This window comes from Drosophila obscura, unplaced genomic scaffold, assembly GCF_018151105.1.
Source record: "Drosophila obscura isolate BZ-5 IFL unplaced genomic scaffold, ASM1815110v1 contig_192, whole genome shotgun sequence".
Taxonomy (NCBI): Eukaryota; Metazoa; Arthropoda; class Insecta; order Diptera; family Drosophilidae; genus Drosophila; species Drosophila obscura.
Genome location: NW_024542781.1, coordinates 5,034,782 through 5,050,950, shown reverse-complemented (window position 1 = coordinate 5,050,950; position 16,169 = coordinate 5,034,782). Strand labels below are relative to the sequence as shown.

At 39.1% G+C, this 16,169-nt stretch overlaps 1 protein-coding gene across 1 annotated transcript; it reads left to right on the top strand.

Moving 5' to 3' along the window:
- Nucleotides 1–14,144: 14,144 nt before the first annotated feature.
- LOC111072086 (protein distal antenna-related) lies at nt 14,145–15,940 on the top strand. Its single transcript, XM_022363723.2, has one exon. The coding sequence runs from the start codon at nt 14,271–14,273 to the stop codon at nt 15,534–15,536; it is 1,266 nt and encodes a 421-aa protein (XP_022219415.2). The 5' UTR covers nt 14,145–14,270; the 3' UTR covers nt 15,537–15,940.
- The last annotated feature ends 229 nt before the right edge of the window (nt 15,941–16,169 follow it).

The following is a 16,169-nucleotide window of genomic DNA, read 5'->3' as shown; positions in this document are numbered from 1 at the left end:
ATTCTATCAGCACGATAAAAAAACTTGTAAAAAGTGGTAAAATTTTCTTATCAACGTTATGTTCTTGGTTGATATATGATATATGTACCAATTTTGAGTAAATGTTATGAAACGGCCCAGAACATTGGGCCACACGTTACCACAAAAATCATAATTTTTTCATTTGAAAGCTTAATATTTCCCAGACCGTAAGCTAAAGCTACAAAGCAATTAGATTCCCATTGATCATTCAGCTCTCACTACGTTCGGACGTGTTTTCGCTATGTCGCTTCATCATTGCTCGGAATGTAATTCGGACGTCACTGCCGCTCAGCTTCGTTGCTTTGATGCTGTTCGGTGTTCCTCTATATGCCGCCGTGCGTTTCATTTGACGTGCATTGATCTGCATTCAGATGTTGTTAAACTTTTAATAAATCTGCCTAACTTGTTATGGCAGTGTGATTACTGTGTGGTTGCAAATGACTCGCATTTCAAAATTGACGAGATTAGTGATAAGGTTCAGAAGCTTGAAAACCTTTATCGAGATCTCAAGTCGGACTTTCAATCACTTTCCGTCAATCCTAAGCGGGTGAAGCCTTCTAGGAAGGAGGCCAATAAGCCCTTGCCGGTGACTGATTTGATATCTCCGCGATTAGTGGCCGCCACTGCGGGCATTGAACCAGAATCAGCTGCTGCTCTCCCTTCTGAGTTGGATGGCTTTGTCACAGTCAGGAAGAAGGAGAGGAAAAATATAAACAAAAACACTAAGCGTTTTGTTGGTGTTGCTCCGAGCTGTGAGCAGTTAAACGTCATGCAGAGTAGCAAATACATACATGCATATCGGTAAATTTTCAACCGCGACGGAACCAGAGGCGGTGGCAAAATTTGTTGCCGAAAAACTTGAGGTGCCGGAATCGAAAATTTCTTGTACGAAGCTGGTCAATCGAGATGCCGATCTATCTGCGTTGAAGTTTGTTAACTTCAAACTTGGAGTCCCTGAAGCCCTATTCTCTGCTGTCTTTAATGACAAGTTCTGGCCTGCATCGGTAAGGGTTTCCCGCTTTGTACATCGGCACAGGCCGGAAGCTGACTGGAGTTGATCTTCGAGGAATGTTACCGTTGCGGACGTCCACGCCCACTCAGGAAGGTCCAGTTCCGTCCACTTCAAAAAACCCCTAGTGAGCGGCGCCTCTGGGTTCATGATCGCCGCTTCTCCACACATTATTCTACCTGCACTTATTCGCCTCTTTGCTATGAACAACCGCCCGTTGGAGAATTTATGGAATTCCTCTTCGATGCAACAACAACATATGGTTTTAGCGCGCTGCGCTTTGTGCGACATTCGGTCGGCTGCTGCTGGATCTAATGGCGATGCTCTTGCTGGCGCTCTCTTTCGACTGCGTGAGTGTTTAGCGTCACCATCACAACAACAAACGCTATTACACTGCTTCGTGTGCTATGCTTGCGTCGGCGCTTCCCTCGACGCTTGGGGAGAGTCGGCAGCCCGGCGCTCGCTCTTTAGTGGTGCACTCTCTTCGGTGACATTGTCAGCACTATTGACAAGATTGGATCTCCCTGCAGCGTTCCCGCATAATCTTCTGGATGAGGGTAATAGTCCGCTGTTCCGCACGGCGACGATTCGGCAGGATTCACATGTGGGTCAGGCCCCTATTGCCCATTGTGAACTGCCCGGGAATGCTCTGGAGCCTCCTTCCGTGGCCGCTGGCCGGACGGGATTGCCACTTTCTGTGAACCTGCCGATGGACGGAGCTAAATACGCATAAATTTCCAAAATATAGCTGGTATGCGCACCAAGGCCCTGGCTGTCTATCTGGCAACCTCTACGTGCGATTTCGATATCATCATTTTGGTTGAAACTTGGCTCAACTCGAATTTCTTCGACAACGAGTATTTCGATCCGAACCTTTTCCAAGTGTTTCGTAAGGACAGAGACTGGTCCAAAACGAAGCGCTGCAGAAGAGGTGGGGTCGTTGTGGCTGTTAGACGCACCCTGCGCTGTGATCCGGTTCGTCTGCTGGAAGACGACTCTCTCTTGGATCAGATTGGGGTGTCGGTGGCCGGTCAGTCGGAGACACTATACGTCTGCGCGTCGTACATCCCACCTTATATTATTAACGTTTATGACAATCTTCGAGACCGTCAGCAGCTCTGCGTTGTTGGCGAATTTAATCTGGGTTCGCTAGTATGGACCGCCGATCCTCAATCGTCGGCTATGATGCCCAGCAATGTTCACTTGCCGCAATAAATTCTTTTTATAGATTACTGCTTTAGTATGGGCTTACCCCAAGCAAATAATGTATTCAATAGGTTAAAAAAGATTCTAGACTTAGTTTTTGTTAGTTCTGATATCGATTGCTGTGTTACATGTTGCGAATTGCCTATTGCAGAATGCGACATGCATCATATGCCCTTGGTAGTTTCGTCTAAATTCCATCGGTATTCGCCCTGGGCGGAACGATTTTCTGATTATTTCTTTACTGATAAAAGTTGATGTTAATCGGGATGATTTGTCGAACATAAACTGGGCTTCTGTTCTCTCGCATCCTGTGGCTGACGCTTCTTATTGCAGTTTCGTAAATACAGTTCGACAAATTATTGAAAGTAGGGCTTCTAAAAGAGTGCATGGCTCTTATAGGCTACCGTGGTATACTAAGGGTCTAGGGAGATATAAAAATCTACGTAACAAGTTCTATAAACGTTTTGGTAGGACGCCTGTTGATTGGGCGAGGTATGTGCAGCATAAGCGCGAATTCACCTTTCTGAGTAAATTTTTATATAACCAGTACATTTCTGACGTTGAGAGGGGACTTAAAACCAATCCCAGGTCGTTCTGGCGCTTCGTAAGTTCCAAAAGATCGACGAGCTCGCTTCCTTCTGCTATGAGCTTAGGTGATTTGACTGCAAATACTGATTGTGGCATAGCTAACTTGTTTGCTTCTTTTTCAGATCAAATTTTGAACCTTATGCAGTTTGGAATGACTTAGGTACTCTAATTTCTATTCCTTCGGTCGTCAATATTGGTGCAGTAGCTATATCTGACGTTGACATCTTGGAGGCTGTTGCCGATTTCGACAATTCTAATAAGCCCGACAGTGATGGCATTTCTCCCTTCGTTCTTCGCAATTGTGATATTGCTTTTTGTGATCCTCTCAAAATACTCTTCACAATGTCTCTTGCCACGGGTCGTTTCTGTGATATGTTGACGGCTGCCATTTTTAAAAAAGGTGCTAAGAATTTGATCTCCAATTATAGACCAATTGCCAAACTTAGTAATGTGTCGAAGCTTTTTGAGCGAATCCTAGCCAAAAAATAACTTTCCTCCTCAAATCAACACGGGTTTATGGCGGGTAGATCCACGACCACTAATCTTGTCGCTTTCAGTAATTTTTACAATCGTGCCTTTGAGTTGCACACTCAAGTTGACGCTGTGCATACTGACTTTGCCAAGGCCTTTGACAAAGTTTCTCACAGTGCCCTTATAGCCACGTAATATCAACTAGGGATTCATTCCCGCCTGCTCGGTTGGTTCAGTTCATATATTGAGAGACGGGAGTATGTGGTGTTGATAAATGGAAAGCATTCGGACCCATATGTGGCTCCTTCCGGCCTTCCACAGGGAAGTGCACTTGGTCCTCTGCTGTTCTTAATATTTATCAATGACATATGTCCCAGCATAAACCAAAACTCTGAGTATCTGCTCTTTGCTGATGATTTGAAAATTTTCCGGGCTGTCAAAACCTTAGGCGACAGTATCCTGCTGCAGCGCGATCTGGATGGAGTTGCTCGTTGGTGCAGACTTAACTCGCTCCCTGTCAACATTAGCAAATGCTATTCTGTTTCTTTTAGCAAGTGTGTCTTTAGTGTGATGGCCTCATATTCAATAGATGGCAATCCGCTTCTAAAACAGACGGAGATACTTGACCTAGGCGTCTTGTTCGACTCAAAATTTCTCTTTGTCGAGCATTTGAATTTTATTCAGCCAAATTTATTCTGTTCGGCTTTGTTAAGCGCAATGCAGTTCAGTGACCCATATACGAGGCTCTGCCTGTACTCGTTCCTTGTACGCTCGCGGCTCGAGTACGCTTCCATTGTTTGGAACCCCACCGGGGCCGTGCAAATTTCGATCGGCATCGGACCAACTATGGCAATAATGAGCCCATCTCCTCTCCGCCAACACTATGCGCTGCCAGCAGGGATGCGGTTTGACTTTTGCCAGGGGAAGAGAGCCGTCAGATGGATACTTTCTGACTTTTTTCTTTTTCATGATAGATTTTTTATATTTTGTTGTTGTTTTTTTATTATTTAAGGTAGAATTAAGCTAGTTTAGCCAGTTAAGGATATTTTAAATCTGTTGGCCAATAAATGAATAAAACATTATAGCTGCATTTATCAGCTCTTAAGAATGTCAAAATTCATTGCAACCAGAGGTAAGATTCCTTAGTTATGTGAAAAGAAAGCGCTACCTCTGAGAAAAGCATAAGCAAAAAATACCATTTTTTTTAATACTTAAAAAAGTTCAGACATAGAAAAAAACATTATTCTAAAAAAAATTTGAAGCCCCAAATCTGTCAGATCTGTCTAAAAAGTTCAATTTTGTGGAGTAGTGTAATCCAGTCAAATACTCTTTTTTCATTTCCATTTCCATTGATCCATACATCCAGTAGGACAAAATGGCTTACCCCAAACTTGGCTTAAAATGCCAAATATGAAGAGAATGGGCCAAATTGGACAAAAATCGTTAATAGAAAGTTTATAATAACAGTTTAGGGGCTGTCCATATATTACGTAATCACCTAGGGGGAGGGGGGGGGGGTCAAGGAAATGATTATGTTTGATTACATGGGGGTGGGGGGGTCTTGGACAATGATTACGTTATCATTTCCAATATCATTCCAATAATAAATAATATTAAAGATTGGATTGCATCTCCGTTTGAATCCACAGATTAAAGCAACAAATTTATTTATATATTTTTTTTTTCTTGTGATTACGTAATCATGGGGGTGGGGGGTTCCTTGAATGATTACTTTTGATTATCAGGGGGGGGGGGGGTCAAAAATCATCGAAAACGTGATTACGTAATATATGGACAGCCCCTTATAGTATACATTTGCATAATTACTTTTTAATTAAAATTGGCAGAGTTCAGTTTTTAGACCACAATACACAAACACTTTGGTTAGATTTTTTCTAAAATAATACACAACAAAGACAATCCACAACTAAAAAATTTAATGCGTGATTTGAAATCGTTTAATAACAATTATATTTGGCATACCTTGACCTTTTTTTTCCATTTTTTCAATAAAAATTTGGGTACCTACGTGGTGTTTCTACAACAGAAGCACAATTTTAACAAACCAATAGCTGAAAAAACATCTGACTTTGTTAGCGCTGCAAAAATGCACCATTGCCAATTAAATGTTTAATTTATTGATTCGATGTATCCAATGTATGCCCTTTCAAAATATTAAGTTAAATTAAAAACAAATATTACAAAAATTTACGACTTTATGCAAAAAAAAAAACAGGAGTCTGGTCCATTGTGCACTGTACGACAGTGATTTTATATATTTCAAGAGACAAAAATTAGTTTGGAAACTCGGTTGAGTACATCACATATGTATGTATATAGAATTTGCAATATTGAAAATATCAAAAGTCTTTTTAAATAAAAAAAAAAACCGCGTTTTGCCGAGGTGACCGTAGGTGACCATCGCGAAGTTTTGTCGTGAATTGGAAAAAATACCGCAAGCTTATATTCCTGTAGCGTGCGATACGTTTTTCGACAGAAGTAGTTACATATTGAAGAAATTTAAATATTTTCGTATTAAAAGAAGAACGTGTACATAAATTCCAATTGTACATATGTATGTATGTACAGCTGAGAACATTGAATTAAATTAATTTGTTCTCTTTTTTTAATTTTTATGAAATATTTACACCCAGCACTACTATTTCTATGTGCAGCAGTTTGTATGGGTATTTGTGTAAAGTCATGTAAAACAAACAGATGAAATGCAAACGAAATATGATTTCTTCAGCGTTCTAATGATAACATTCGAGGCTTTCTAAAAAGGTATCACTTGCTTGATTTAAAAGACTGGAAGTGTCGCAAAAATAGTTTTGAAATTGATGAAGTGCGGCACTACTTCAGACTATTTCTATGTTCACAGCTGTACATTGTACATACATGCATACGTTCCCAATATAGGCTGTATTTATTTTAAAGACAGAATTGATAAATCAGTCTTGAAATCAAAAGGAAATGCACTGAAATTTGTATTCACTCATCCTGACTGCACTTTAACCGAATTTCAAGATGTTGGGGGCTCGGAACGGATTTTTAAATTTTTAATCGGTCTGAAAGTCGTAATCGTGTTGGTTTCTTTTTTGAAATATTTATGCTAAATTGTGCAAAACTGCACATTGTGCACATTTGGCTGGCATGACCAGCTTGATCAGCTTCAATAGCCGAGTCGATATAGCCATGTCCGTCTTTCCGTTCGTCTCGTTGAGCGCCTAGATCTCAGAGACTATAAGAGCTAAATCAACCAATTTTTTTTTCCAGACTCATGTGATATCACACTGCTACAAGCGTATTTAAAAATTTCGCCCCACCCCCTTCCGCCCACACAAAGGACAGGACTAAAAACGCAGTATCGTAGAGAATGTCTATATCTTCCGGATTGCCGAATCTGAATTAGATCGGATTATAATTATAGCCAGAATTAAGAAATTTTCAGTTGCTTTCCCCGCCTCGTTCAGCTGGAGACCCGCTACTCATTATCTTTCTCGCTCGCACACTCTGTCTCGCTATGTACGCGAGCGCCCTCTACAGATGTAGATGATGTAACAGATGTAGCAAATAATGTAAAATGTAAAATTTTTTAAAATTCTACAATCATAAGCTCAAAAATGTATATAATGACTGAGTACGGGTATAAGTAGGGTCGCGTCCCCAGAAGCGACTCACACGTACCATCTGGTTTTTTTTTACATTTAAAAGAAATTGTGAAATAGAAAGTTCCCCCCTTTAAAAAGGGTGTAAAAGCGTTTTCCCCAGTGTGCTTTGCCGAACCTTAAGCTGTAAACTGTGAGATGTAAAAGCAAACGACGCTGTACGCACAAACATTTATATGTGCGTATAAACAGACGAGAATTTATTAAACGTTCGGTTTTTTTTAAGAAAAAATGCAATGTATGATTTCATCATCGCCAGTCAAATTGTTAGCTGTATTAAAATTCTAGATTTTTACGCTCTTAAAGTAGTGTGAGCACGAGCGTATTTTGGAAGTCCTAATCACTAACCAATAGATTATCTTGGGCTGGCTCGTAGACAATGTGCAAGTTACTGATACTCTGCATAGTTTATGCCCTTTCACTATGAAATTTTCTGCTTAGACGCTTAGATTGGTTCCAAAAGGTAAGGAGGCATTGAAATGCTGTTGGTTACGGCTGCGCCTTGACGGAGCCCCAATGTTCTTATATAATGATGCGGCACACAAAGCGGTATTACACCTGTGGCGGCAGTGGACGTTCCTTAGGGTGGCGGATTCGGTGGTCCCAGAGAAAGTTTTTACACGCGGATTTAAATAATTGCTTAATGATTTATTATAGGTTAACATTAAATTACAAGATTCGGCACTGAGGGTGCGTTCTGCATTCCTAGACTGTCGCTCACAGACTGTATCATCGGCTTGCTGTTAATTACCGTCGATGTGGTTCTTGACCTTATGTAGTACTTATATACTATTCCCAACTGCACTTTGCGACGCGACAATAGCGTACAAGAGCGCCGTATAAGATCGTTACGAGCATATCGTTGACGTTTGCCGATCGCTGTAGCGCCCAAAGCAACTACGAAAGAGAAGCATAAGGCATACTCCCAAAACATGGGCGCAACGCCGCGAGTTCCCCGGTAGAAACACTGCGCTGCCTAAACAAATGCATTTGCATCTTTAGCGAACGAACCACCATTACCGGCGAATCCTACCTCAGCTACTGGCTTTGCGATATTTTTTTCGCTCATATAAAATGTGCTGGAGGGGGTGATTTTGGCCGTCTTAATGAATTTATATCTTTCTACATCTTTGCTCTTATCTCAAAGCACTTCCTGATGACTTCATTATAGCTTAATTTAATTTTACACATAAGCGTAGCATTTCTTCGTTCACAATTCTTCTCCCCGATTGAATTCTTTCCAAAGCCCTGGAACCGTCCGCATGGCCTGAGCATACTATTATGCATACATTTCTTCCAAGAAATTCTACCCTAGAGTCACTGTTCCTAAGATCTCAAAAAACTAAGTAACCATTTCTCCATCCAATATCAGACCGTATGCAGTCTTCAAGGTAAATTGACCGAAATACACAAGGATAGTGCCTCTTTTGATTTTGAAGCTATCGCTATAACTGAAACCTGGCTTATCTCTTCCGTCTCCGGTCATGACATTTTTGTCCACAAATTCACTACCTATAGAACAGATCGTCCATCTTTTGCCGGTGGCGTTCTTATTGCAGTAAATACTGACTTTTCGTTTCCATTTAACAACATCCACGGTATTGAATTTATGGCAGTCAAAATCCGTTTCGGAGCGTCATTTATCTTTTTGACCTGCTCATATATTCCTCCTGATCCCGTTGTTTTTAATTAAACCATCATCCAACGTTATCTATAGCTGTCGAGATTTCGAGTACTAATATCGTTTTAATCATTTTAATCCTTTCTTCGAAGAAATCGTAGTTTTTGAAGGTTTGCCATCGATTGACATCTCTTTCTCTGCGGGTCCAGATAAAGTTCCGAGCTGCATTCTAAAATATTTTGGTCAAGCCCTATCTCAACCGTTGACCTTCCTTTTTGATTAATTTCTGGAGCCCTCTCGCCTCCCCGTGATTTGGAACGAATCCTACCTTATTCCCCTTCACAAAAAAGGGTCTAGATCTAACGTCGAAAACTACCGCGGTATTGCAAAACTATCTGCTATTCCAAAGCTGCTAGAGCGCCTTGTTACTCGTCAATTGCAACACGCATGTCGTAGATCAATATTCCCGTCGCAACATGGTTTTTTTAGACATCGGTCTCTAATCTACATAGGCTAACAAAGCTGCTTTCAAGCGGATGTTATTTTCACAGATTTCAGCAAGGCTTTCGATTCTGTTAATCATATTTTGCTGATCCATAAGCTATCCTTATTGTGTTTTCCTTATCGTAGTATCTGTCGAACGGTACACTGCGTGTTTTGTTTACTAATGTTTTGTCAAATGTCGTTAATGTAAGGTGTTCCGCACAGAAGTCATTAAGGTCCGCTGCTGTTCAATCTGTTTGTAAATGACCTACCTCAAGTTATTCTGCACTCAACTACATTAATGAATGCTGATGGTGTTCGAGTAACTTACTTTTTTTGAACCATTCTAAGTGCAAAATTATGACCTTTCATCGCCGACCTCCTCATTTGGCTCCCTATTCATAGGACATCATGTTCTGGATCGAATTTTAAAATCAAAAGACCTAGGAGTGCTCTTCGATCACAACCTATGTTTTAACAGCCATATTGATTTAACGGCAAACAAAGCAATGGGAGTTTTAGCGTTTATCAAGCGCTGGTAAAGGAGTTTGACGATCCGTATGTCACTAAAACTTTATACGTCTCTTTAGTTCGTCCGATATTGCAGTATTGTTCTTGTGTGGAGCCCTCAATACAAAGAGCAACAAATTCAAATTGAATCCGTTCAAAAAAAATTTTCCCTTTTTTTGCCCTTAGGAATCTGAACTGGGACACTGGCAGACACTTACCACCATACTGATCTAGGCTTAAACTTCTCGACCTTCCCTCATTACACCATCGCAGAATTTGCAATGGGGTGATGATTATACATAAGCTTATTGTCGGGATTGTTGACTTCCAAACACTTTTAGGAAAGATAGATTCGCAGTTCCTTCCAGACCAACCCGTACTTTCTGGCCTATCCGATAACCCTTATGTAGGTTTAACTACGCCCAGCATGAACCGTTCCGTGTTTTATGTGGTCATTATAATTATCAAACGCTGGTAAAGGAGTTTGACGATCCGTAATTCACTTTACCATATTATATCCCCTGAAATATCCCTTAACATCTTATTACATAATATTTATTATCATCTAGATTTAGCGAATTTGTAATTTTAATTTTAATTTTTCCTCTTTTATCTTAACTTATTCTTAGTTATTTTCATCCTAGTCCATAATTAGCAGATAACTGTTAATAAACATCCTAAATAAAAAAAAGAAGTAATGAACCCCTTTTGCCACATTGGACTACAACTAAGTTTGGAATATTGTCTTACACGAATCCTTTATTAATTGTTGGCTCTCTGACAATGTAAGTCACTAAAATCGGGCAGCTTTAAATGGCAGATTAAAAGATCTTGTAAGAACCTGAATGAAATGAGACTATGAATGATTCAAATTCGGAGGCCATTTGAAAGACTGTTTAAAGAAGAGTTATATGGGCATTCTTTACGATACTGCGTTTTAGTTTTATCGTATCTTTAAAATTGTGCATGCCACAGATTTTCGTACTTTGTGGTGGCGGAAGGGGGACGGACAGACAGACAGACAGACATGGCTATATCGACTCGGCTAATGATGCTGATCAAGAATATATAAACTTTATGGGGTCGGAAACGTTTCCGTCTCTGCGTTACACACATCCACTTTTACCACAAATCTAATATACCCCTTAACTCTTTTTGAATACGGGTATAAAAACTCCGTTTCGTGTATAAAATGAGTAGGTATAAGCGGAGAAGACTCAACGGCTAGAGTTAGCAATCTGGTATAAGCAGTAAAAGACTATAATGGTTAAATCAACCGGATTTTGTTTGCAGGCTCCTTTGACACAAGTTTTCGATATCCAAAATTTGCCGTGCTCTATATTTTTATCTTTTCTTCAGCGTGGCATGCCATGGCGGAGTGAAAGTAATATTAGGGTTAAATAGTAATTCGATGGTGAAAAGAGAGAAAGTATTTTTAATTAGGTGAAAAGTTATTATAAGTTAAACTAGGGGGGCAAGCCCCATGCTTACTCGCTTCGCTCATTCCAACGCTCGCCAACCCCCAAGTCTTCTATATCATTTAATAGATCTTTATTAAAAAGGTCTTTATACCCGTACTCAAAAAGAGTTAAGGGGTATATTGTATTTGTGGTGAGACTATAAAAGCTAGAGCAGCCAACAACCTCTGCGGTTGAAGATGAAGACCTACTTTGTAGAGTAGAATATACGTTGTAGATGTAGATGACAGATAAAGAAAAATATTTGATATGTAAAATATTTTAAAATTCCACATATATGTATCAAAAGCTCACATATATATATACTGACTGAGTACGCGTCCACAGAAGCGACTCACACTTTCCTTCTCATTATATCTATATATTTACATATCTTATATGCCTGGTTACACTACTCGACAAAATCGAACTTGTTTTTTCCTCAAGGATCCAAACCGAATTTTTCTGATAGATATGGGGCTTTAAATTTTTTTAAAGAATTATGTTTTTTTTTCTATTGCAGAACTTTTTTTTGAAGAATTTTTGAAGTCTGGTATTTTTTTTAAAGCTTTTTTCAGAGGTAGCGCTTGTTTTTTTCACATAAATCTAGTATCTTACGTCTGGCTGTAAAGAACTTTGCTATTTTGAAAAGATAATTGAAACAGCTAAAAGTTGATGCCAAACTTTGTGATTTCAGCTTACCGTCTGGGAAATATAAAGCATTGAAATGCAAAAATTATGATTTTTGTGCGGTATTCTTTACGAAATTTTGACTTTAAAAACTCAGGAAAATTCGAAAAAACTGCCAAACTGCCAATTGGGAATAAATCAAACGAACAAGGGTTGTACATTTGGTACCTGATCGCGTTCCTTTGTTTCCAATGGGCAGTTGGGCTCGCAACCTTCCAAAAGGTATTTTTTGTTAATTTTTTCCATATTTTAGGTTTGGTTAACGAATTTCAGCTCCAAAGTCTCTCCATAGATTTTAATAAGCGATATCTTAAACGACGCCAAATTAATGCACCTATACACACAAAAATAGAGGACACAGGATATAATTTTTTTTCGACTTTTCCTGAGTTTTTAAAGTCAAAATGTCGTAAAAAATCCATCAGTTCCCGGCCAGGTTGCAGGCCTAGCACAACCAGCGGAGGCGCCACCCACAAACCACTAGCCCCACTAGGGTGTCCGGGGGGCAGGCCAGTTGTGCACCACCAACGACGTGGACTGGGGGGCGGCAAATTTTAGGATTTTGGCTGCATATTTTATGACGTATGTACATACAGGCAGGTATAGGCAGTTTGACTTCATAAGACTCCATTCCCCATAACTCTTTTTCAAAAACGAAACCCAAACATTATGCTCTTGTTATCACGCTTGTGAATAAGTTCTCTAATAAGAATTTACATTTCTTCTTCGAAAAACAGGTCTATATACGCGGGAACTGAGTCCGTCCCAGGTATCTGGACTCAAACGTTCCAACTTAGAATGTCATAAGTTAAAATAAATATATTTATGAAGTCTATCTGTCAGTCATTTAATTGCAGTGCTTTAATTATATATATTATAGCCATAAAAACTTTATCGTGAAGAGTATAGAAATTTTTTGAACTTTCATTAAGCAGTGTATGATTGTTATAATTAATTTAATTTCAACATCCGAATCGACTTCCTAATATTTGCATTTATTAGCGTATCAGTATTTGTGATTCATATTCAAACTAAGCTATTCTCATCTGTAAAAATCTTAAAAAAAGCACACAAATCTTTAGGGAATTTTATCTGCTGATTATGGAGCTGTTGAATAAATAAACTTTTCTCGTTATTTCCCATCATATTTACTCTCTGAAAATATATATCTAAAGTCAATCTGAGAAATATAACTTTTAGCCGACAATGAGAGCATGAACCAGTCGAAGGTTTAGTAGCCCAAACAATGTAGGTGCCTCAAGATTATAATTAAATTCAGTGGAGTAGCAGGAGTCAGCAGCGGATGGGGACGCCTTTATGGGGTCGGAAATGCTTTCTTCTTGTTGTTACATTCACTTAAACCAACTTTAAGCATAAAACTCATGGTCTTTCGCAATATCGATGAATTGGCCCGCTAACTATGCTCTTCGTTGGAGAATGCTCTCCCAAAAGCTTTGCTTTTTGGCTTTTGTCGGTTCACCAAGATCGGAACTACTACATGTATCATATACATATATACATACAATGACTAGTCAATCAAAGATACATACTTTTTTATATGTAGCTATTAAATTATATACCAAATCCCTCAAAGGAGCTGTCAATTTGTTTGTAGCCGGTTTGAAGTGATTTCTTATCGAGCAGGACATATTTTACTCCTATGTACATTTAACCAGTATTCGAAATGATGTACCATTTTGTTTATAAGCAAAAGAACAGAAACATGTAAGATGGACACCTAAAATTTATTTAAATACAAATTTTGCCGACTATATAGTACAAGTATACAACTACATATATTGTACAATAATATAGTACAAGGAAAGAATGGCTATACATAAATAAATATGTGTACTTGCATAATGAAATATTGTTTGTGGCACATACATACATACAAATGCATGTGCATACTCGTAGTGGTATGAACAAGCGAAAAAGCCTACAAAAAATAATTTTGAAATGTGCATCCACCTGCGTATCAAGATGGTTGGTTGAAATAGAGAACAAAAAAATGTAAGCTCGCGTTCGTTCTCTGTTCGTTAAAAGAGACCGCAGAGAGAAACGAATCTTCTGTTAAGGAGAGCTTCGTGTCCTTTCTATTGTTGTTCGCTCTTGCATAGAGTTTGCGCAAAGCGGCTTTTTGTGAGTAACAAGTTGTTGAAGTGGTGTGGCAGTGTTGTTTGTATTATTTTCGCTAGGTCCTCTCACAGCATCTCAGAGAGAGAAGCGTGATTCTCTATTGGTTGTAGATGTATTTGTGTGTCTGTTTGCCTTCTCGCTATGTTTACGCTTATGTTTAAAGTTCTCTTCGCCGCAGTTATCTTGGCTTCGGCTGCTTCTCAGCTGCTTCGGATATACTATGAGAAGCTCCGATGCAGCAGGGTTCGTGGTATCAAAATCATATCCTTCTGTTAGTTTGAGGAGTAAACAACGGCGGCAGCAGAGCTCGGATCAAAAATAAACACCCGCGTTTAAGTCGTGTTGACTCGATACGATATCACACTAGAAGTCCCTAAGTTTTCTTGTTGGAAGTTTGTGGTTTTGAAATGGATATCTCAGCGTACCAACACATGAATATCAGAATGAGTACGCGGGGAAAGCGACCGCTGCGAAATCTCACACCAAATGACAAGGTTCGAGCCATTCAACGCATCCATAATGGTGAAACAAAAGCAAGTGTATCCAGGGATCTGGGAGTTCCAGAATCAACCTTGCGTGGCTGGTGTAAGAACGAACAAAAATTAAGATTTATGTGTCGTCAATTAGGTCCAGATCACTTGGGGATTGACACACCTCCCGAAAAACGTGCCAAATTCGAGTTGCAGTTGCTGCCACCAAAACACGCTACACTCCCCAACTACGACGATCTTGGTTTAACTAACTTTCTGTTTTCGGCAACTGAATTTCCAACCCAAAACGAATCATTATTAGAAAAATTAAGTTTCGTGGAATTTGTGAAAAAAAATGGACTGCATCCAAACGCAATTCGAGAATTGGGAGACGCCCACTCGCTGAGTGCAGCGAATGCCCTGTCAGGTGTGGATTATTCAACAAACAATATGATACATCAGCTAACCCTTTTAGCGCAGCTAAATTCAAAACTATCGTACCAGACGGGCGAATCAGTGGCCACAGATATTCAAAGCTCCCAGATCACAAACATTGCCGATGCACCAAGAGAAGAAAATACAACAAAAACCAGCTGCCCCTTACTGAGCGTTAAAAATTGGGCAAAAGATCCAGCAAAACGTGCGCATTTCAGTCAAGAAACACAACTCAATAATGATAAGAACAACAACGCGGTTGACCCATCCTATTCAAACTTGACCACGACGCAATATCCTCTAATAATGGAGCCAGTGAAGTCAATTTATCCCGAAACTATGGTTTCCGCGATACCGCCAACATTTTCCACTCATTCGGATTTAGCTCCTGCTCCAACTCCAACGACGGATAATGATTGCCAAGGGGCTGCCTTGCTGGATTGGTGCAAACTATTTAATGCCAGTCTTAATTTTTTGGCTTTTGCTGCGGCCGCCGCTTCAATGCAACCCTCTGGGGGAACTGTCCCGAAGCATACAACACCACAGCTTCTAGCCACTGAACCTGACGAAACATATCCTTTTAACAATGCTCTTGTAAAAAGACTTAGCCCGCTGGCACATAGTGACGCCTCGAATGAAAGTTACTTCGACAGCGAGCCAGAAGATCTTTCTGTGCGCTCGTGTGCCTCCAGTCGTAACAACAGTAGATCTCAAACTCCCGACAAAAGCATCGCGACAGGCAGATTACAAAGCGACGGGGAGCAGTAAAAACTTGTAATCTCTATAGAAATATTTGTTTGTACATATTATAATATTTCTTAGTTAATTATTAATAGCTTTATGCTATATATTTATACTTCTAAAAATATCTATTCCTGGACATACAAATATTTATATTTTACAGGAGTTTATTTAAACCATATTTATTATTTATAGGTACTTATCAAGAAATCAAACTACTTATATGTATAAGAAAAACTGGTTTTAATAAAACTGCATACCGGATAGTATTATGTAGAAATATCGACTGTGTGAAAACTTGTATAAGTAATAAATTAATTTCATCTATAATAAATAATTCATAAAATGTAACTTATTGTGTTAAATAGCCTAATAATTTTGAATGTTCGGTAAGCAATTAAATTAAACAACATTTGTTTTTTAACTGCTGTAATCTCAATTATTCTTAATAAATATATCAACCATATACACATATGTAAACAAAATAAATAAAAAAAGGAATCATATTTAAACATGATTAGCGTATGTAAACCTTAACGGAAGTTTTGAATGTTTCTCTCAATAAATGTGTAATTTTTCAAGGTAAAGTTTTCTCGTTTTTTCTCAGTGTCTCTGGCTAAAACTAATCGAATTCAGGTGACTATGAATATCTTTTAGCTG